Here is a 23,683-nt window from a genome sequence, read left to right on the forward strand (position 1 = left end):
CATTTTGCTAGAACTTTTCACCAAAAGGAGTATATCCCAATTTTGTCCACCATATGGCAATAAAAGAGGTGAGATCATCATTGAGTCATTATTCTACCTGCATTGTAAACCCATTTATATATTGCTCATCTATCACCTTGGAGATCAATTTACTTTAAGCCTCCACCACTATCACAAATAAGAGAAGTGACAATGGATCACCATAATAATATCTTAATAAAAATTCATTAAAGAATACCACATTTCCTTCTAAGTCTTATCTTGCAATTGAAAATTACATTGCTCCAACCAACCTGGGGCTTTAGCGACCATCTATTCTGGTAATTGTTAAGTCATTTATTGAATTAGCTCCTTCACTAGTTGATCTATCTTTACTATTGTAAGTGTTCTTAAAAATATATGCAGGTTGTTTTGGAGACGGAAGAGGTGTGTCATTACCCAACATAAAAACAACTGTTGACATGGTTGGCCGATCTTCTGCATGTTCTTGCACACACAAAAGCCCAATTTGAATATATCTTGAAACTTCATTAGCGGGGTATGTCTCACCAAGTGATGAATCAATTAGTTCCATAGCTTTATCTTCTTTCCATTGGTCCCAAACCTACCAACATCATATTCAACGTATTAGGCTAAATAAAACAAAGCTAATATTTCAAGTCTTTGTTCACACATATACTTACATGTCCAATCAAATTTGAGGAAGGATCATCATGATAATAAGTACTGTTCTTTTTGCCGGTAATGATCTCTAGTAGCAACACCCCGAAGCTAAATACATCTGATTTTATTGAAAATAACCCTCGCATTGCATATTCTGGTGACATATAACCACTGTTTGCAGCAAAATGAACAATAAATGTTATGCCATCACATTATTCAATAAAAATGATCAAAGATAGCTCTATCTTTTTTCACCAACGTATCAAACAACCTTTGGAGTAACACAAGATGAAAAAGAATTATATAGCTTCACCTTTTATTCTTCTTTTTTATTCTTATTCTTTTTTATGGCTTTCAGGTTGCACTGTTTTGACAAACAAGGTGAAAAATTCTATGCATCACATGAGTTAATGGCTGGTGTTTATAATGCATGATTACAACATTGATAGTAAAGGCACATGGGATGTGTGTTATATGTTAATTTAGCATGTTGTGAAATTGGGAGTATTCGTAATATCATGATTTTTTAAAATATTTGTAATATCACTACAACATTGATAGCAGAGGCACTCAATTTTTAAAACGATTTAAAAATAGTTGAGAATGTACACAATGTAGTAGTAGTACTGTAAGCATAGGAGATAAAAGAAGTTAAACGAATAGAAGTAGGAGCTAGGAAGTAATTTTATTACATGAGGAGAAAATGAGTCAAGAAAAAAGAAACTAAAAAAGAAAGTGGGGGAGGAATATGGATTGGATATTAAATAGATGACAACAAAGAAGAGAAACCCCTTTTTTAATTCAAAAAATAGATAACAACTAAAGTCATGTAATAAGGTAGAAATTATTAGTATATATTCATTTTGTGGTCAACTTACTATGTTCCAACAACGCAATTTGTATTTGCTTCAATTTGATCTCCTCCAAAGATTTTAGCCATACCAAAATCTGAAATTTTTGGATTTAATGTAGTGTCAAGGAGAACATTGCTGGCCTTTAAATCTCTATGAATAATTCTTAATCTTGAGTCTTGATGAAGATATAAGATCCCTCGAGCAATCCCACAAATAATCTCACATCGTTTTCCCCAGTCTAACGATAACCTTTTTGTTTCATCTGAATGAAGAGTCAAGAACATAAATTTAGATCAAAAGTGTGCTTAAGTTTTATTTTACATTCTAGGAATTCATGTGAGATGAAAAAGAAGGCATACCAAAAATAAAAGAGTCCAAGCTTTTGTTTGGCAAGTACTCATAGATTAACATCTTCTCTTCTCCTTGAATGCAACAACCTAAAATTCTGACAAGATTTCTGTGTTGGAGTTTAGCAATTAGTGCAACTTCAGTTTTGAATTGTTCTATTCCTTGTCCTGAGGATTTTGATAGTCTTTTTACTGCTATCTCCATTCCATTATGTAGCGAACCCTGAAATTAATTCCAAATTTCATTTATTTATATTGCATATTCGTTGAAAGAAATTCAATAGTAAATTATCTAGGTAATGAGAATAGCCCAATTCCACCTACAACAGTCTTGCTATATTGAAACTTTTGAACATTCAGGATGGAATTGTTGATGCATTTAACACACATGAACTGAAGTTATGCATGTTTTAGGACTCTTTTGAGGTGACTACCTTATAAACTGACCCAAAACCACCTTCTCCAAGCTTGTTAGCTATAGAGAAGTTATCTGTAGCAGCAACAATGGTACTTAGCTCGAATAGTGGTAAATCTGAGTTTCTTCCAGTCCCATCCAGCTCCCTTCTACTTGGAGAGTCTTCATTGTATGGTGAAGTCATGGTAACGCTATAATTGTACATGCTTTGCCTCTTCTCTGTTCTCAAACACAGTAACAGATAATGCATAGTTACAATATTTATCCAATTACGATTTCCTAAACAAAAGTCCCATTTGATAAATTCATAATGAAAATAAAAGAAAAGGAAGAAATCAAGTTTATAATTTTCAAAGTTTATCCTAGATCATGGTTTTTAGACTCATTCAAAGAACCGTAAAGGGAAGAGTTTTAAGGTTTTTGATATTTGACCAAGCTCCAATTAAGCTACGACCATAATGATATAATAATTATTTTAAAGTTTTATTAATACAAAAATTAAATAGAGTACATGTAAAAAAATTCAATAATTTTAATTAAAATAATATTTGAAGAGGTTAAATTATATCTTAATTAAAGATAAGATGATATCTTTTGTAAATTATTACAAAGATTATAAAATGTCTCTTATTATTTAAAATATATTAGAAAATTTACCTTTTTTAGTCAAAAAAATATTTTAGAAAATTTATACAACGTAATATGATCTTTTACATACACACTAACATAATTATACAATAATAATATTAGGCGTGAGAGAAGGCAGTCAAAAGTTTAGGCATTATTCTTCTCAAAGAAAAATAAAATCAGGCGCACTTTTGGTCCCTACATTTTGGGTCATTTCTCGATTTAGTCCCTAAACTGATTTTACTCTTAGGTCAGTCCCTGACTTTTTAAAATCGTTTTTAAAATAGTCCCTACTGTCAACTCAGTTACGGAAAAAGTTGAGGTGGCAAACAGCGTGTCCTACTTGCTGACATGGTGATGACGTGGATATTTAAATATTATTAAAAAAATACCACGTCAGTATCCATGTCAGCATTTTAATGACAAGTCAGCATTTTAATTAATAAAAAAAAATTTAAAAATTAAACTAAAAAAATTCAAAATCAAAAACAAAAGAAGAAAAAACTTTTTCAGATCCTCTCTTTCTCTATCTCTTGGTGCGTATTTGTGTTTGTATCTTTCTTTGTTCAAGCTTTCAATCCCTCTCTCTCTCTTAATCTCTAACATTCTCTCTTTCTAAACCCGACTCTCTAATCTCTGGGTTTTTCTAATTTTCCGTGGGGTGGTCGGTAATGGAGGTGGAGATTGGTGGTTGGGGTGGTCTTGGATTATGGGTTTGGTTGGAGATGGAGATGGTTGGGTTTTTCTGGGTTTCAGTGGGGGTGGGCTATGGCCGTGGAGATCGGTGTGGCCGTGGAGATTGGTGTGGGTCTTGGATTTGTGTTTACATGTTTGGTTGTAGGTGGGGTTTTTCTGGGTTTTTGTAGTGGTGGGTGGTCGGTAGTGGAGGTGGAGATTGGTGTGGCCGTGGAGATCGGTGTGGCCATGTTTGTGTTTCGGAGATGGAGTTGTCTTGGTGAGTTTGGTTTCGTGTTTGTGGTTTTTTTTTTTATGCGGATTTGTATATTTATTTCTTGAATTTATTTGGTTTGATTTACTAGATGTTTATGGGTTTCATTTCTTAGATTTATTGGGTGGTTTATGAGTTTGAATTCTTGGATTTATTAGGTTTGATTTACTGGATGTTTATGGGTTTGATTTCTTGAATTTATTGGGTTTGATTTGGGGAAGAACATGAAGCATGAAGTTCATGTCCTGGGGAAGAAGAAGAACAATGTTCTTCCGAAAAAAAATGAAAAGCAAACCCATTTTTTAAACTGAAAAAGCTTTTTTTTTTCTTAATTTAATTGAATTAATGTTTATTTATTTATTTATTTTAAAATTTCTGACTTGGATTTTTGTTTTAATTTTTTATTAATTTAAATTTGACGTGGCATTTTAAAAATGCTAAATAAGTTTTTTTAATAATATTTTAATATCCACGTCAGCGACATGTCAGCAAGTAGGACATGCGGTTTGCCACCTCAACTTTTTCCGTAACTGAGTTGACGGTAATAACCATTTTAAAAACAATTTAAAAAGGTTAAGAACTGACCTAAGAGTAAAATCAATTTAAAAAGTTTTATTGTGAAAATATCATGACATAAACTTATCACAATATTTTCACTCCTATTGAAATATAAGTTCCTTATAGTTAAAAAGAAAAAAAAAAAAAAATGTCATACCGAGATCTACCTCTTTATAGTTGAAAATAAAGATATTATAAAAATATTTTGATATTTTGTTTTGTTTCTCTTCTTTTATTTTTTTTTAGTCAAATTTCATTATTCAAAATTCATTCCTTTCTAGAGCGAGCAAACCTTTATTTTTATTTTTATTTTTCTCACTGGACAAGCCCACCATCACCCCTCAATCAATAGTGATAGAACTACTTAATTAAAGATAATAAAATATCTCCACCATGCACCATACCCTCACTCTGTTTCAGTTTTCCTATCCTGAAAGAGAAACAGAGTACTCATAATCTGACTATGTCCTATCTTGTCATACTTATCAATTACAAAACTAATCTCTGTTTTTTTATTCCTTTAACTAGTTGATGTCCGACAATACTTTTACCCTGTCAACATTTGTTAACTAACCTTAGAACCTTAGAAATTTTGTTTTTAGTGAGAAGGACAAAACGAACTGCACCCACTAACCTTAGAAATTAAGAAAAACGTGAAGTGACATTTGTTCACTGGTAATGAAATATGTGAACAGGACAAAAGGGCGGAAAAGATTGCATTACCTTTTTTCTTTCTCATTATCAACCAATAAACAATGAACACCGCAATAAGCAACACCACTGCAACAGAAACCCCAATAGTTGCCCTTATCCCTTTGTTCCGAAGGCCATTTTTCTTAGCATATTGAGCTAGGGAAAAAAAGACAAAATAAATATTATTATTTGTTGCTATAAATCTGAAAACTTAGTTCTATGTATATAAAACGTTGGTGCAAAATAATATAAAAATAGTAAATACTGAAGAATTTCTTTTTATATCAATTATAAAAACAGAATAATTGTTGAAATTTGATAGAAGACTACCTAGAACATCTGCATCCACACGTAAATATAAATCTTGTCCATCATTGGTATATGATCTTGTGTCCACTAAGTTCCCATGCCATGTCAAGCACCCAATCCCTCCCATACTCACATTTGCACTTGTGTAACCTGTACAAGAACAATTCCTCAAGCACTCTTGCTCACATTCTTTCCAACTCATACTCATGTTTGCACGTGCCACTGAAGTATTTGGCACCTTTACACGTGCCAACTTCACAAACCCTTCTCCGCTATTACACGTGGACACTCCTTGTTTTCTCACACACCCACCAGACCCGTCTCTAAGGTACCAATCTTGAGACGACTTGGGTTCGAACCCAGGTAAGCATGTGCACTCGAACTTGTCTGCATTGGATGGGTCACAGTAACTATTTGGACCACAATGCAAATAATTATCACATGGCTCTTTTGGGGCGTGCCAAAACTGGAGCCATCTATCATTCCTCCACGTGTACCTTTCAACGGCTCCTGATTCATTTACCACCATTCTAGAGAAAATGCTGGGATCTTTTATACCATACATGATAAAGATCTCATCTTGATTATTCACAAAACTAATATTGAAGATGAAATTTTGTGTCATTTCGGGTACACCACTCAATCTTAGCCCATTCCAAGGTCCGGCCCGCCACGTTGGAGTCTGACCCATGTATAAGAACAACTGGGGGAACCCAATTGGATCAATCCGAAGTGAAGAGTTACCTGTTCCCGGGTCATCTTTGGTCTTCCAACATGTTAGGAACCGGTTCAACCCGGTTCTCCGGTCGAGCCCAAGTTTCATAAACGGAAGCAAAGTATTTGTGGGATGATCAAAGCTTTGCCATATAACACTTTTGTTGTCTTCTTGAACCAAAACAAGATTTCCTGAATCCAAGAGCTGAGCCATAGAATTGTTTGTGGATGAGACTGAAACAGAAACATTGGCGGACCAAATTGGAATGGTTTGGTTTTGGGTGTGAAGTACAAGGTTCCCCTGACCGTTGATTGATAGGATTCCTGTGCTATCATTGAGAGGATTGTCTCTATTTGCTACCCACACAATAGTTTGTTCAGGAACTTTGTTGTACCAAATTCCAACATAGCGCTTTGTGGAATTGCCGTGGCTGAAAAAACCAAGTGCAAAGGCTTTTTGGTTTGAGACTAGAGTTTGACCATCCTTGATGGCCTGGTTGGGTGTTATGGTGTCAAGGGAAACGCAAATTTGGAAAAAAAGGGAGAGGAGAAGCAATACTGAATACAAAAAAGGGAGAGAAGAAGCAGGATTCATTGTTTTTTCACGTTGTGAATGATTATAGTTTGTGACAAATGAGTTTGCTGGCTAGTCTTTGAAGTGAAATCTTGGATTTGGAAGTAGCTGAAAATTTTAATGAGTAGGGTCCACAAGGGAGGTAGAAATTAAATAAAAAAGCAAAGCACGATAAAGACGTAATACCTGTTACTTTAAATATTAGCACCTATATATATATATATATTTATTGTTTTTTTTTTTCTTCGTTTTGATAAGATATTTATTGGTTTCTTGTACGAAGCAATTTGAGTCACTCAGTTCCAAAAGATATTTTGCACCATAGAACTCCCACAAAATGGGAGTACATTTGTGTGACTTCAACTTATATTTAGTTATTACTGTTCCAAGGAAAAAGATAGAGGGAACAGTTGATTATAAATTGACATTGTCGATGTAAAGGTGCCTGCTTTCGTACCTTCAAATACTTTTTTTCTTTTTGATGGGAGGTACCTTCAAATACTTTGAACAAAGCAAATGTGCCATAATTGATTTCTACGTGATCTTAAATCTACAAAGTATAAGGGTTTGCTTGTTGTGTTCCCGTAGGAAATGGAGACTGGAGAGTTTCGGCTTGTTTTATGTTTGGGACCATTTGCCATACGGAGTAACTTTTTTTTTTTTTTTTTTTTTTTTTTTTTTTTTTTTTATGGTATACGGAGTAACTTATTAGTATTTTATATTGTACTGTCAATAATTTGTGAGTATGCTTAAAGTTTGTTTGTATTAAGCCCGGTGGGCTTCAGCCCATTTTACAATTGCTGCACTCTTATGAGGGATGGCATTTTTTTCCCGTCCCGCTTAAATCGTTCCTCCCCACTTCGCCCCGCGTGGGTTTTCTCCGCTCCGCAAAGGTGGTGGGGTGGGGATGGGGCAAGATTTTAGCTCCGCACTACGGGGCGGGGTGGGGATGAGTTTAGACTTTGTAGACCCGCCCTGCCCCTTCCCGTCCCCACCTTGTCCCACATTGCTAAGGGTTATAATTATAAATTTTTCATATCTTAAAACCCTACTATTTAAACAAACATATTAATATTAGCTTATTTTATTCTACCCAATGTGGTTCTCTGCCTTTATTTTGTCATATGTTATACTATGAGATTTTTTTTTTTTTTTTAATGATTGTCTTGTTAAACACTTGGATATATTATTCAATTTTTTCTAAAAATTAATTTGATTTGATGAGATAAATTTAGTTGTAATTTCAAGTATATTTTTATTAATGAAATATGTTTCATTTAAAAAATTGTACTAGTTGTAGGGAAAATTAACAAAAAATAGAATTTTACGGGGTGGGGCAGGGCTTCGCGGGGCCCCAAGGGGTGGAGATGGGGCAAGAAAATTTTCTCCGTCATGCAAGGCGAGGCGGGGATGGGGCTAGACAAAATCTTGCGGGGCGGGGGCGAAGACCCCATCCTTTGGACTTGCCCTGCCCCATTGCCATCCCTACAGTCCTCAACTGGTTTTAGATGTTTGTCTATAATAATAATAAAAACTGCATTGATTAGGAGAAAGAGTCATTATAATTTAGGCTAAAATACAAAACCCACCCCCTATGTTTCACCATAATTCATTTTAGTACTCTAACTCTGCTTTTGTTCAATTTAGTTCTTTGAGTTTTAAAATTATTCAATTAAGACCTTAGTTATTATTCCATTAAACTGTCTGTTAATTAACTCTCATTAAAATTGCATTTGTTTTAGTCTTTCACAATATTTAATTAATAACATTATTATTTTATTATTTCTTTTGAAAAAGAAGATAGAATTTTATATATAAAAGTAAGAAAAGACTGAACAAAGAAGCCTGGACCTAACAACTACAAATTGATAGATGATACCATAGGGTCATACTATGAATTCTCAATCCATTCCCCTAGTGCCAATAAGAGTTTGGAGCTATTATTAGAAGATACCAGTCAATAATCCAAGAACTTGAAAGTGATCTTGTTTGAAAATTGAATCGCAAAGGAATATACTTTCGAATTAGTGAATCTAATTTCTGCAATGACAAAAACTGAGTAGGCCTACATCCTTATTATTTCCTTCAACTTGCTAACAACTGCCTAAATAATTTGGATTGATTGGAGCTATATTGTTTGCATTGCCTTGTTGAAAGCAACCAATGCATTATTGAAGGTATCTATTAAAATATCTAAATTTCCACATTCACATGAATTGGTGTACTTTTTAAAACTTTGATGGAGACATGCCGTTTAGTGTAGTCAAATTGCATTTTCAAGTCTCAAGTAATAATTCATGAACAAGGATGATTGAATCTCAACAAAAATGTTTTAAAATTAGAAAACCCCTCTAAAAAGTTTGTTTCAACCATTGACTTCGGTGTTAAAATTGAACTAACCCAATCTAGAAAGTGTATCAAAAAATAAATAAGTTTTAACTTGTAACTTTAAGTGAGATTAAAATATGGGTAGACGTATAGGTATAAGCAATTTTATTTAAAAAAAAAAAAAGGAAATATTGGCATTTGTGTTTGTGAACAGTTAAAAGTCTTAAGTTTTAAAATTTTAGATAAGTTAAAACTTGACTTTTAAAGTTTAGTTAAGGAGTAACTGAGTAAGAGAGATTTCTAAACAATTTTAAAAGTTTTATTTTTTCAAAAAATAAAAGAAAATATAAGGATTAGAATGTGTATGTGGTGGTGGACATTTGTACTTGTATTTGTGTAGAAGTTTAGTATTTTAAATTTTAAATAGATGTGCTAAATTTTAGGAAAATGAGGTGAATTTTGTATTTTTAATTTTACAAAGAATTTTTTAAATGACTTTAATACCCTTATTTATTTATTAATTTAAAATAATGTTAGGTAAAGCTTAAGTGTGATTTTGAGAATTTAGAGAACAGGTAACTAACTTTGTGAATCCACAGCTTCCTTATTTAAGGTTAATTTGCCAATCATGCATAAGTCCTATAGAAGATATATATTCTATTACCGACAATTATCTAGAAGTCTACAGAAGACCCAAATCAATGATAATGACTATTTTCGGCAGAAGTCCAGGCGTAGAAGCTGGGAAGTAGCAAATCACGTCCACAATTGATTGATTTCTTTTTTAGTTATTTCCTTATTTGTATCTTAGCAAATCACGTCCTTAAGTCATTTAGCTACACCACGGGACCCCAACCTTCCTATGCATCATATGTAGTCCCAATGTCCATCCCACTCTATTAACATTTATAATTTAAAAAAAAAAAAAAAAGGAAAAAAACATTGTTTTATTCAGTGACAGGCAATTTTGAAGTGATCGACAATTTTGTCTTAACGAAAGGACTTTCTTCAATAGATGATGAGTGAAAGTGACCCTGTTTGCAAATTGAAACTTGGAGAAATATACAACATTTTTTTTTTCCCTTCAACTTGTAAAAAATGTTGTAAATAATATGGGTCGGTCATTGCATGCCTTATATTTCCACATTGAGGTGATTGTTGAAGAACACCGATCCACATTCATATTTTGATCCAACGTAGTTTGCACATCACAATAGAATACTTGTAGACAGGAGAAAAAATGCGCGTGAAAGACTTGAAGGAAAATGCAAAACTTGAATTAACATTTAGCGCATGAATGTAAAGCTTGGACTCTATTTCAACAATGACATAATATGGATTTAGTAGGCCTTTATTTATTGTATGCATTTCCTTGCTGAAAGCAACCAATGCATTATTAGAGGTAACTAAGAAAATTTCTAAATTTCCACATTCACGTGAATTGGTGTAATTTTAAACTTTGATGGAGACATGCCATTTGGGGATGGCAATTTTGCCCTGCCTTTCCCAGCTTCGTCCCACGCGGGTTTTCCCCTCCCCGCAAAGGTGGTGGGGCGGGGATGGGGCAAGATTTTAGCCCCACACCATGGGGCGGGGCTGGGCGGGGATGGGTTAGACTTTTTAGACCCACCCCGCCCTGTCCCTTCCCATCCTTGTCCCACCCCGCGTTGTTAAGGGTTATAATTGTAAATTTTTCATACCCTAAAACCCTACTATTTAAACAAACATATCGATATTAGCTTATTTTATTTTACCCAATATGGTTCTTTGCCTTTATTTTGTTATGTGTTATACTATGAGATTTTTTTTTTTGGTGATTGTCTTGTTAAACATTTGGATATATTATTCAATTTTTTTTTTTTTTCTAAAAATTGATTTGATTTGTTGGGATAAATTTATTTGTAATTTTAAGTATATTTTTATTAATTAAATAGGTTTCATTAAAAAAAATTGTACTAATTGTAGGGCAAATTAACAAAAAAAGTAGGGTTTTAACTTTTACGGGGTGGGGCGGGGCTTCGCGGGGCCCCAAGGGGCAGGGATGGGGTGAGAAAGTTTTCCCCGTCATGCGGGGCGGGGTGGGGATGGGGCAAGACAATACCATTCGGAGCGGGGACGAAGACCCCATCCTTCGACCCCGCCTGGCCCCATTGCCATCCCTAACTCCTATTGCTTGTATTGCATTCATATGATGCTAATATAGAAGGTCTCTTGTACAATTATACACATAAAAAATATACAAATTGTTTACATGTTTATTTCTTTTCAGTAGCTCTCTTTGTCCTTTGTTTTTTCATGGTATCAGAGTAATCATCTTGTGTTCTTTGATAGTGTTTGTCATTGGAATCCGTCATTCCTTAGCCATGACCACCACAATTGAGAGATATTGCCCAAATTAGTTTTTTGTGCCTAGATCGGCCCGTAGACCCAAACAAGGGTTGCTTCTATTCCACAATACTCTCTCTCACACATCGCGTGTAGGTTTTGCAAGTGGTCACACGCTCTTCACGCACTTTCACTCACCACTAATAGGGACAGAACTAGGATTCGAAGTCAAGGAAGGCAAATATAATTTTCTTGAGGGGGCAAATATAATTTTTTTTGGGCTTATTTTCTAAAATCTTAAATATATACCTACTATTTAATATTTTTAAAAAAATTGGGGGGGGGGGTGGGGGCCACAACCCCCCTCTGTCTGTATGTAGTTCCGTCCCTGACCACCAACCTTCTTCACATGTTCCTACATGCTAACATTTGCATTTTTCATACCTTTACGCACAATCATATGCACCACATGCCTTATCTCATCTTAGCTGTCACATGTCACAAAAATAATTTGCAATGTCAATGTCACATCATCATCCTTAGCCATGTCAACAAAATTAAATTAGAAGTAGAAACTAATTTCATTATATAAGTGTGAAATCTGATTTTCTTTTGCAAAGCCTAATTTTGACAATATTTATGATTGAAATAGAAACCGAAAGAGTAAGTAGAGCAAAGGACTACTCTATGAAAAAAATTGATAGGTTATTCATTATTGATCTCCTAATTATTACTAAGCAGTGGCATAAGTCTAAAATAGATGACGATTTTCGCAAAAAAAAAAAAAATAAAAAAGGGTGAAGGCACGAGGGAACGTTGGAAAATGATTTATGCCTTCACACACCCTTTTTTTTTTTTTTTTTTTTTTTAATACATATACACAATGCTAAGGCCCACACACCTTTTTTTTTGCTAGCACTACCATGGACACTCTAGCCACAACCTCCATTGATTTTTTAGGCCACAACCACCATCTCCTTTGGTACCACCACCACTTCTATCATCACTATCATTATCACTATAACTACATAACCTTCATTTTAGCGATTACCACCGACACTATGGTTGTATGAAATTTTAATGAAATTACTATTATTTTTTTTTGGATTACTTTCAAAATTACAACTAAACATAGAAAAAAAAAGTTATTATTTCAAAGAGAATTGTTTTTTACTAAAATATTTTTCTATAAAAGCTAAGCGTGGATATTTTCTTCTTTGTCAACAAAGGTGAAAGAAGATTCGAATGATTTTGTTGTTTGAGAAATACATAAAGCACTAGTAAAAGAAAACATTAAGAACTAGTGAAAGCAAGGATGATGAATTTATAATAAATAATTGAAAATGGGATAGAACTTTACTTCTAATTCTAAAATATAGTAAACTACAATATGATTTTTATATTAATTTTTTTTTTTTTTTACTCTGAAAATTTTTAGTAAATTGATATAATGAGGTGCTCACAAAAATTAATTTAGTAAATTGTCTCAACATTTCTCATGTCATCAAGTACTACATTACTCAAAATTTAAATTTTTAATAATACTAAAGTTGTTAAGTGATTGAGTGATTAAAAGAGATAGAAGAGAAAAATAGAAGTAAGACGTGGTTCGACCTAATGACTTATATCCATAAGGGAAAGTTTATGACAGCTACATCTTTACTATACAACTTCATTGTATTACAATGAACATAACATTGAATCTATATACTAGAGAACTATAAATTAAACCTAGCTAACCCTAATTCACTTAGGATTAGTGTGCTTACTCTACAAGTATATAAGCTAACTACAGATTTAGACCTTTCGTCCATAATATCTCAAACAAAAGATAAATTTGGAAATTTATAAAAATCTATAGTTCAACCAAGAACAAGCAATGTATTTCTTCAAGTATGAAAGTGTAGTTTAACTAATAAGTGCAGACCTCAACGAGCTTCAAGCACAGAAATGGTTACATCATTAAGTGACGTAGGTGCTCTTGTAGAACTTGATGAATCTTGTCCGTAATTTATAGTTCTTTTGTTGATAAACGCTGGCTTGCCAGGTTGGGGTAGAGTAGTTTCATTTCCTAACATGAATACAATTTCTGCCATGGTTGGCCGGTCTGCTGCTTGTTCTTGCACACATAAGAGTCCAATTTGAATACATCTTAAAACTTCACTAGTAGAATATACCTGAGCCAAAGATGAATCAACTATATCCAAGGCTTTTCCTTCCATCCATAAGTCCCAGACCTAAAAAAATTTAATAGTATATAACCTTAGAGCCATAGTGAAGTTCACTAATTCAAAATGAAGTGATAATATATTTTACTTACATGTCCTATCAAATTTAGGTAGGGGCTTCCAGCAAGATAGTGATTGTTTCTCTTGCCACTAATTATCTCAAGTGTTAAGACACCAAAACTAAAGACATCTGATTTGATAGAATATAACCCTTCCATTGCATACTCTGGTGACATATATCCACTGCAATAAAACAAATTCTTAAGAATAATATGCTTGTCTAACTTTTGATTTTAGCATTTGAAGTAAGTGAGAGAGAGAGAGAGAGAGAGAGAGAGAGAGAGAGAGAGAGAGAGAGAGAGAGAGAGAGAGGGTTACTATGTGCCAACAACTCTATTTGTATTCGCTTCAATTTGGTCATCTTCGAACAATCTAGCCAAACCAAAATCTGAAATTTTTGGCTTCATTGTAGCATCTAGTAGCACGTTGCTTGCTTTTAGATCTCTATGGATGATTTTTTCTCTAGAATCTTGATGAAGATATAAGACTCCTCGAGCAATATCAGAAATAATTTCAAATCGCTTCCTCCAATCCATGATTTTTCCTTTTATTTCATCTGGACCAAAGCATGAAAACTTCCATCAACAATATACAAACTATAGTTAATTTTAAATTATCATAATTTGCTTTTATATTTTAACTATATTTAAGTAATAATGCTTGAAAACAAGAACTAGTTGCATAGTTGGAAGCTATATGTGATGGAAGAAATGGCATACCAAATATGAAAAGGTCTAAACTTTTGTTTGGCATGTATTCATAGATTAACATCTTCTCTTCTTTATGAATGCAACAACCAAAAAGCCTCACAAGATTCCTATGTTGGAGTTTCGCTATTAGCATAACTTCATTCTTAAATTCTTCTGTGCCCTGCCTTGAACTTCTTGAGAGTGTTTTTATTGCTATTTCTTGTCCATTGGCTAGTTGACCCTGCAATTATAATTGAGACATAAAATTGATTAACAAATTATAATAATTTTTTTCTCCATTATACATTTATACTATGCATGTGCCATTTGCAATCCCTGCCCTTCACTTCCACCAAAATCATCCTAGTAATGTGGGTGGGTGATTAGAAATTAAGAGTTTGGTTGGATACCATTTATTGCTGAAAACTGAAAACATTATAGCAAAATAATTTTTAAATGTGTGAATAATGCCATGAGACCCATTTTCAATGAAAGTTTTGTTAAAAAAAAAGGTTTGTGGGTCCAGTGAATAGTGCACGGGATCCACTGTGAGACACTGGACGCAGCTAAAAAATCATTTCAGTTGTATCCAAACGTTCATTAAAATAACATATTGTGAGAACTTCAGCCCAATAATTTGTGCATTTGTGATCTTAGCTTATCCATCGCAACCTTGGCCCTAGATATATAAAATTGTTGTGGAACATAAATAAGGATTGATTCACATTTAATAGATGCTTATCATTAGCAAGGTGAAGTACCTTATAGACGGGGCCAAATCCACCTTGTCCAAGTCTTTTAGCAAAAGAGAAGTTGTCTGTGGCAGCAAGTATGGTGCTTATGTCGAAAAATGGTAAATCTAGATTTTCTATACCTTCATCTAGCTTCTGAGAATCATGAAGGGTTGTTGAACTTGCAGTAACATCACTGTTCAATGTGGGTTGTCTTCCCCTCCCTGTCCTCATGCAAGCATGGTTACCAGTGACGCTTGTAATCATTTTAATCAATTGTGTAATATTAAGAACATATGCATTATACTACATAGGATTTACAAACCGGTGTGCCAACTTTTAAAAACAACATAAGAAGGTAATTAAAAAAGTTATTGCGTGTTCTTTAAAAAAAAAGGGGGGGGGGAGGGGGGAGGTTGTGTGTGTAATCATTGTCCCATGTCGCATAGTACATTGTCACTAAGGTTTTTTTTTTAATTTTTAATTTTTATTTCATGTAAGCCCATGGGCACTAGTAGTGTACAGTAGGGCATGTCATTACTCGATCATATTACCATGATTTTTGCATATTAGAAAATATGGATTAGTACCAGTACTCAAACTCATAATCTTTTGGCACTTGGTTCGAAGTGATAGATCTTTCCCAGGGCTTGCAACCATTGCACTACACTTGCTGGTGGTGATTGTGTTCTCAATGTGACACTAATCACATTAATTGCAACACCATTTTGTAAACCTTTAGTATTAAATTTAAACCACTACGTACCCTTGGTGCGATAGTCATTCTACAAATATGAGTATTTCTGGGGTGAGAAAAGTAAGGGTTAGGAGGGAATTTCACACACATGTACACTTGATTCGGCTAGATTAGGTTAGAATAGAATTTCTATCTTGTATAAAAAAAAAAAAATAGTAAATTTGAAAGTAGTTTTAATGTTATTATATTGTTCTATGTTTAAACACGAAAAAATCAATTTATAAGGCTTTTGTGGTCAACTTTGCTCCTAAATGATGCTTATAATTCACACATGCAACTTTAGATCGAAAAAGAATATCAATAGGAAACTTGCTTACCCTTCCTTTTCCTCTTAATTAGGAAATGCGAAAATAGGAAAATGAGTAATGAAGTAATAACAAGTAGGCCCACTACTAGAATTGCCAGCCTCCTCTTGTTGGCAAAGAAGCCCATGGAATGACCTGATCGAAAAGAATAAAATTTCTCCAGTCATGTATGTAACAGAAGCGGTGCACACTACGCAAATTATTTTCATTCATAATTATTTTTTCAATGTTGTTAAGTAAATAAGTTGTGATAGAAGTAGATTCTCAAAAAAAAAAAAAAAAAAGTTGTGATAGAAGTAAGATAATTTTATATAAGGAAAATGTTTAATATACTAATAATTTTAGCATTAAATTCTTGAAACTGACCAATATCAATAAATGTAATTGGTGCCACTTCAATAATATAAGAAATAAATATAAGAAGTGTTACATAACACTTCACAAGGAATGTAATTCATTATAAAAGTATTGTGAATATAACATTTCTCAATATATATATATATATATATATTAATTGACAACATCAATCAGTGACGTTTATGTAATAAAATTTATAATATTTCTAACATCACTCTTCAAATTAACATATCAGTCATGCCACTTTTGTTACATATGAATCTATAATATGTAGTATAAGTTAATTGAAACCTATGACTTTTTTGTTGATTCATCTTTTGTTGCTGCATAAATTTTTGAGATCTCACAATTTTATATATCATTATTTTAAATATATATTTTTAATCAAAATTTAATTCTATTCTATATTTAAGTCCAATCTTGGCGAATCATATTTTCATTAAATTGTATAATAGATAGTTCCATTTACAATTTCAATTGCAATAAAAGCTTATATATAATCATCATAATTATCAAATTTTTATATTTAAGCAAAAAAAATATCATATTTTTTTAGACTATCTCACCTATTGCGTAGGTTATTGACTAGTTAATTACAAAAAGGTTAACTTAATAACTATTATAAAATATTTTCTCTTTTGACATTGTATGCAAGCATGGTAGGAAAAAATTGCCTGAAATACCAGAGAATTGTTGAGTACCTAACTCAAGTGCATCTACACGTACATACAGATTTTGGTCCCCATTCAACACTCTTGTATCTATCAACTCCCCATACCATCTCAAACACCCGACTTCCTCCTTCGCATCCACACCTCCATACGCCGCGCAGGAACAATTTTCCAAGCATTGTTGCTCACACTCTTTCAAACTCAGCTTCTCATCAACTCGTGCAAATGAACTATCCGGAAGCTTCACATTTTCCACCTTCACAAACCCATCACCACTCTTGCATATAGATGCCTGTCCACGCTTTCTTACACACCCACTGGATGCATTTCTCGAAGACCATTCCCTTGGTGACCTGGGTTGGAACCCAGGTAGACAGGTGCATTCAAATTCAGTATCATTTTGCAGTTGACATTTACCAAATGCACCACACTTGCCGTAGTTGTCACATCGGTCCAATGGTGCTGACCCTAGAGAAAACCATCCTTGATCTCCCTCTCTACTCAGAAAGCGTTGAATAGACCCCGATTCATCTACTACTAATCTTGAGAATATTTCTGGTAGAAGTTCAACCCAGCTCGTAGTAGTCTCAGTCTGGTTGTTCACAATACTAAAATTGAAGAGATAGTTAGGATGTGACAATGGCGGTACCCCACTCCATCCAAAGCCATTCCAATGACCAGAACGCCACCACAAAATGCTGCCCTTGTATAAAAACAATTCTGGGGAGGAGCTATTGGTGTTGAGCAAATAGGAACAATTTCCAGTTCCTGGATCATCTTTGGACTTCCAAGATGTTAGGATTCGGTTCAGACTAGTTGTTCTGTCCAGCCCAAGTTTCATGTTTGGAAGAGTTGTATCAGTTGGATAATCAAAGCTTTGCCACAGTACCTCACTTGTTTTGTTAAGAACCAAGATTAGATTTCCTGAATCCAAGAGCTGAGCATGAGTACTATTGTTGCTTGATTGTGTGACAATATTTGTGGACCAGATGGGTTGGTTTCGATCTTCGACATGGAGTAACAGGTTCCCTTGAAAATCAATTGAGAGAACACCAGAAGTATCATTGATAGGATTGTCTCTGTTTGCAACCCACACCACGGGTTGTTCTGGAGCTCTATAATACCGAATTCCAACATAGCGGTTGGTGGACACTCCAGGACTGAAGAAACCAAGTGCAAAGTTTTCTCCTTTAGAGACTAAAACGTCACCATCTCTAATGGGTTTGCTGATAGTTATGGTGTCTTGCGAAAAAACAAACTGGAGAAGGAATAGAAGCAACGTTTGTGGAAGGAGAAAGAGAAACCCTTTAGCAAAATACATGATAATGACAAGTGAAGTTGTAGATAGCTAGGTCATTTTTCTAAGTAAAAAAAGGAGGTTTGAGTGGACGAGTCTTGATATTTGATGCATGAAGTTGGCAGTGCGGTTGTTGATATTAGGTTGCGGCACTGATAGGGATATTGTTCTAATACATTGATTCATGAACAGTTATAGACATTTGTTTTAAGAACAACCATAGATGTTAGGCATTAATATATTGAATACAAATCCTCTATAGTTATAAACTTCTAGTATTCTTTTATGGTGTATTTAGATGTCTGAATTTGAGTATATGGATTTAGATTTTGGAAATTAAAATCTAAATACCTTACTTGGATAGTTTACAAAGCATCAAGGATTTGGATTTACTAAATCTGCCAAAAATTTTAAACCTTAAAATCATTAAATTTGAAATAAATTCTTAGCCTATGGCCTTATAGAATTTTAGAAATGACATACTTAAATATTTATAGATTTGAAAATAAGGCATTTCAAATCCATCACTTTAAAATTTAAATTCAAATGTGCAAATGCAACCTTAATTTTTTTTTTTTTTAAATTATAAAATAACCAAAGTTTAAAATTTTAAAAAGCTAAATAAATAGTATACCGTATACCACAATTGGTGTTAGTATTAATGGGAATACAAAAGGTAGGACAATTTATTTGCATTCAATTTAAAACTTGCCAAGTGTTTTCTTTTTATTTTCCCTATAAAATGACCAAAGTTTAAAAGGAAAAACAATTCAAACAAATGGCATATCACAATTGGTAAAGTATAAAGTGAAAAACAAAAAATAGAATAGATGATTTGTATTCTTTTTTTTGTGTGTGTGTGTGTGTGTAGGTAAAAGAGGAATATCATTCAAATTAAACTATAATATAAAAGATGTGTTCAAGTTATACCTGGTGAAACTCTAATGGGTTACACAATTTATGAACCATTGGATTTAAGTAGATTCAATGGTTAAAAGAAGATACTCATTAATTCTAATATTTTTATTGATCTCATTTATTATCCTTTATTTATGTCATTCCATACTTATCTCTAAACCCAAAAAAAAGTATATCTATCTCTCTCTCTCTCTCTCTCTCTCTCTCTCTCTCCACTACAGTACGTCTCTCTCTAGCTCTCTCCTCCTCTTCTCTAGGGTTCCACCTCGAGGGCCAAATTGTCGATAGCAACATACGTATACTCTACCAAGTGATATGCTGATGTGATGATTGTATATTCCATCAATTGAAAGACGAGTAGAGGCAACACTACTCTACCAATCAATATCCAAATGGGAGACAATCATGCATAAATTTAAATGATAATTTGCAACCTTTTTTTTTTTATTAAAAATAAATAGAAACAGAGATACACAATAGATGCTAAGTTTGGTGGTAACTTTTTTATCAAAAAAAATGCAAAAAAAATTCTTTTACCGATTAGCCAAGAAGTCCTAACAAATCCAATAAGTGTGAATGGCTCATAAGATTCAACCGTAAACATATTCTCTCAAAATAACCTTTCCTAAGTCCTAACAGATCCAAGAAGTACGAATGCCTTGAAAACTTTAGCAGTAAACACTCTCTCTCAAAATAACCTCTCTTAAGTCACAAGAAATCGATCCTCGTAAGGTTTAATAGTAAGCATACTCTCTCAAAATATGGTTTAAGTACATGGTTTTTTTTTTTTTTTTTGCTCTCCTGTAACAAGGACATCATATCCAATCATGACTGGTTTTCCTTCAACTTTATTAAGGTTTTCACTAGTAAAACATCATGTGATAAAGTACCTATTACTTGTACTCAAATGCATAGACTTATACAATTTAAATATACACACATGCATCCCACCATGTAAAATGCAAGATGTCCGATACTCTCATACCTACTACCATTCAAAATAATAATTATTCTCATTTTAGAATCCAATTTTTAAAATGCTTTTATTTATTTATTTAAATTTTGTGATTCAAATTGTAGTATTTAAATGGCATGGAAATTGGATAAAATTTTATATTGGAGAAGCAATCTATTAGAAGAATGATAAAAATGTTTTGGAGGAAGTCTATTAACAATTTTGCCAAAACGTTGTCTCCAAGGATGGCTTTCAATTAAACATTGTCAACATGTTGTTTTATAATGCATTCGCAGCCTACCTATTACCTTGATTTAGGACTCTTTTGCTTATAGAAATCGATCAACAAAATTGTATTTTCATCCAAAGATAAAATACACATGTCAAAAAAAGAAAAAAAAAAAAAAGAAAAAGAAAAGAGGACAAGAGTGCAAAATGATTTGAGAAGAATGAAATGCAACTGGTGGTTGTGGCTTTTTTTTTTTTTTTTTTTTTTGAGAGAGAGAGAGAGAGAGTGAGACACACTGTAGTGGAGGAGAATACATATACCTTTTTTTGGGTTTAGAGATAAGTATGGAATGACATAAATAAAGAATATTAGCATTAATGTGTATCTTTTTTTAACTGTTAGATCTACTTAAATCTAATAGTTTAGAAAATGTGTAACTTTAAAGAATTACACCAGGTGTAACTTGAATCCATCTCATAATATAATACTAGTAACTTGTTAATAGCAATGCCTCCCTCTTAACTCGAATATGTTGAACTTGGTTAATCTGGATAATCGAGTTGCAACTTATCTAACTTCACTAAATTGAAAGGAAATCCTCCAAGATGATTTTGAAAACCATGACTAGTTGAAACACATAAGTTAAGGATATCGTCATCAATATTTTCTTCCTTACCAAAAAAGACTTATCCTCTACACTCGTTACATTGATTGATAAAACTTAGATTAGAAGAGGTGGGAAAAGAAGGCATATGAGAAAGAATGAGTATTTTTTGACAACCCAATGTTCCCTTTTCGCCGTGTGTAAGGACTCAATTTGTAACGACCCCAAGATGGTATTGGATTCGTACGTTAAAGGCCCAAACAATATAATTTGTAGAGCGTGGGCTTGAAAGGCTAGGCCTTGGTCACCGGACAGTGGTTAGTTGTGGTACTCATGGTGGACGCATAGAGGTGAGCTAAGGTTATCCGTGGATCTTGTCCATGAAGCTTAATGTTCCTATTCTTCCTTTCCCTATTTTGGGTCTCTGGTTTCAGCCCCCCACTCTTTTTGGCGCATAAACCTTCACATTATATAGCCCTTCTCGGTTGATCCTAACCTTCCATCTGTTGATCAGGCAGGTACCTACTCGAGTACTTGTCTCATCAGCCGCCTCCCCCTACTTTCTGTTAGTTGCAATAACCCAAACCACACTGTTCAGAAGTCTTTTCCCATTAATATAGCTAGGATGTTTGTGGGTGCATTCAATGTGGAGGTGACGTCTTTACCTTGAACCACCCCCACTCCGTACTCCTATGTGAGTCCCATTCTACTCGCCTTTTCTTCTGGGGGTGCTTTGGAGGCTGCCTTTGATGACATGTCGCTCTTTCCTTTGAAGTCTTGGGGTGCCGAGGATAGGGTCATCCTCGGCTGCATCTCTAGGTTATTTGGTCTTTCACTACTTGTCCTCGGCAACTATTCTCCTCGGCACGGGCCCTGGGTCCTAATGGAAAGTGGACCGGGTCATAAGTTCTCTGGCCCCATAATAGCCCCTCAAAATCCTGCTGTCTGGATCCTCGGATGGATAGGAGGGTTTTGATGACATCAGGCCTCTGTCAAAGCTTGTCAATCCTTGTCACCTATCGGTTCTCGAGACTCTTCATCTGCCCGAGACATGTTCTTGGAGCCTTTGGAAGGTGAAATGTGTCTTCATTAAATGCGGGCGGCTCTGTGCATCCCACGTTCAACGGCGCAATGATGATCTAACGGTGGAGATTTCCTTACCTTTATGGGCGGGAAAATTCATGCAGTTACTTTCGATGGGAGGTATAAATGATTTTTGGAACTGATTTGTCTCTTCACTTTTGCACTTAAGAGTTCTAACGCATATATCCTGGGTTTATCCAAACTTTCATCCAAATTCAAGTCTATCTCCAGCACAAAAAGCCTGTCCGAGGCATCTTTCCTCTTTTCTGTAAGTTCTCTGCTTTCACTAACTCGTGCTTTTTCTTTTCTAGGTTTATTTTTCTCTTATTCCTCTCCTTCTCCCGTCATCCACTGAGTTTGTTTAGTAGCTCTTAGAGATGGTTAAATTGAGAAAATTGGTTGATACTGAAGAGGCGATGGAAAAGTTCATCGCCGATTATAGGATTCCCTCCAATGTAAATTTGAGGCATTGTAAGATAGGGGAGTGGCATCTTCTGAGAAGGATGGGCGAGGTGATAATTCCCATTCTCGCCTTCGTAGAGGGGGGTATGAGAATCCCCATGGGGCCGGTAATGAAGAGTTACCTTAGGCATTTCTGATTAGCTCCCACCCAGTGCGCTGCCAATATGTTTAGGATTCTAGGTTGTGTGAATGCCTTAAACGAAAAAATGGGGCTAAGACTAACCCATCATGACGTAAATTGGTGCTACAATCTCCAAAATTGGGCAAATCCTACTACATGAAGATGAGAGACGATAGGGTTCGGCTAATCCAGTGCCTCCCCGACTCCAACAAGGGGTTGAGCAAGGACTTTCTTATCGTATCTGGGGAATGGCATGATGGCCTTCCATGCCCAATGGTGGAGGGAGAACTAGGTGGGGTATAGAGAGTAAAAGGGTGCCAATCCTTTGCGCCATTTTAATTTGATGTGGTTTGGTTACTAACCATGTACATGCCTCTTTTTGCAGATCCAAACGCCTTTCACCGACACTTTCATCTGGTTAACCGGGTTGACTTAGAGACTGTTCTTCAAGTGGCAGTTTTTGTAAATGATGAGGATGGTCAAGTCAGAGCCGCTCACAAAATCTTAGGGTATGCTCCCATTCAGAAGTCATTTGCTGACCCAAAGCATGTGATCAGTGCTAACCATCCTCGGCTTCCGAAAATTACCGTAGTCGAACAAGGGTTTTTGATCTCCGAAAGATCTTCTGTCCCAGAGGGCATCCCATTGGTGGACTCCTCCCCATCTCATCAGGTAGCGGAGGACGAAAGTGAGTTGGGTCTGTTCGAGGAGGGATTTGGGGCATTTGACCAAGCCGACCTATCCGAGGATCCTTCTGGTGATCTAGGTGACCCAAACTTGTCCGAAACGAAACTGTTATCAGTGGGAGCATCCTCTCGAGCCGAGATGAGTCTTAAGAGAAAGCCCCCGACCAGCTTATT

General features: G+C 34.6%; 1 protein-coding gene across 1 annotated transcript; it reads right to left on the reverse strand.

Annotated features, from left to right (window-relative positions):
* Nucleotides 1–148: 148 nt before the first annotated feature.
* LOC115991219 (G-type lectin S-receptor-like serine/threonine-protein kinase RKS1) lies at nt 149–18,637 on the reverse strand. Its single transcript, XM_031114958.1, has 14 exons — nt 18,525–18,637; nt 17,158–18,440; nt 15,095–15,288; nt 14,364–14,574; nt 13,963–14,200; nt 13,677–13,764; nt 13,534–13,593; nt 5,437–6,775; nt 5,137–5,262; nt 2,299–2,498; nt 1,877–2,087; nt 1,542–1,779; nt 684–834; nt 149–604 (listed from the first exon to the last, which is right to left on the reverse strand). Exons 1-14 carry the CDS (start codon nt 18,635–18,637, stop codon nt 302–304), a joined length of 4,755 nt encoding a protein of 1,584 aa, XP_030970818.1. The 3' UTR covers nt 149–301.
* Nucleotides 18,638–23,683: the final 5,046 nt, after the last annotated feature.

This window comes from Quercus lobata, chromosome 5 (assembly GCF_001633185.2).
Source record: "Quercus lobata isolate SW786 chromosome 5, ValleyOak3.0 Primary Assembly, whole genome shotgun sequence".
Lineage (NCBI taxonomy): Eukaryota > Viridiplantae > Streptophyta > Magnoliopsida > Fagales > Fagaceae > Quercus > Quercus lobata.

Excerpts from the sequence above, each read along its gene's own strand:
- LOC115991219 (XM_031114958.1), bottom strand. The coding sequence starts at position 18,637 with ATGAATCAATGTATTAGAACAATATCCCTATCAGTGCCGCAACCTAAT. Across the intron at positions 13,594-13,676 it reads ACCTAAATTTGATAGGACAT|GTCTGGGACTTATGGATGGA; the intron begins GTAAGTAAAATA and ends AAATTTTTTTAG. Across the intron at positions 2,088-2,298 it reads GTTTTGGGTCAGTTTATAAG|GGTTCGCTACATAATGGAAT; the intron begins GTAGTCACCTCA and ends AATTAATTTCAG.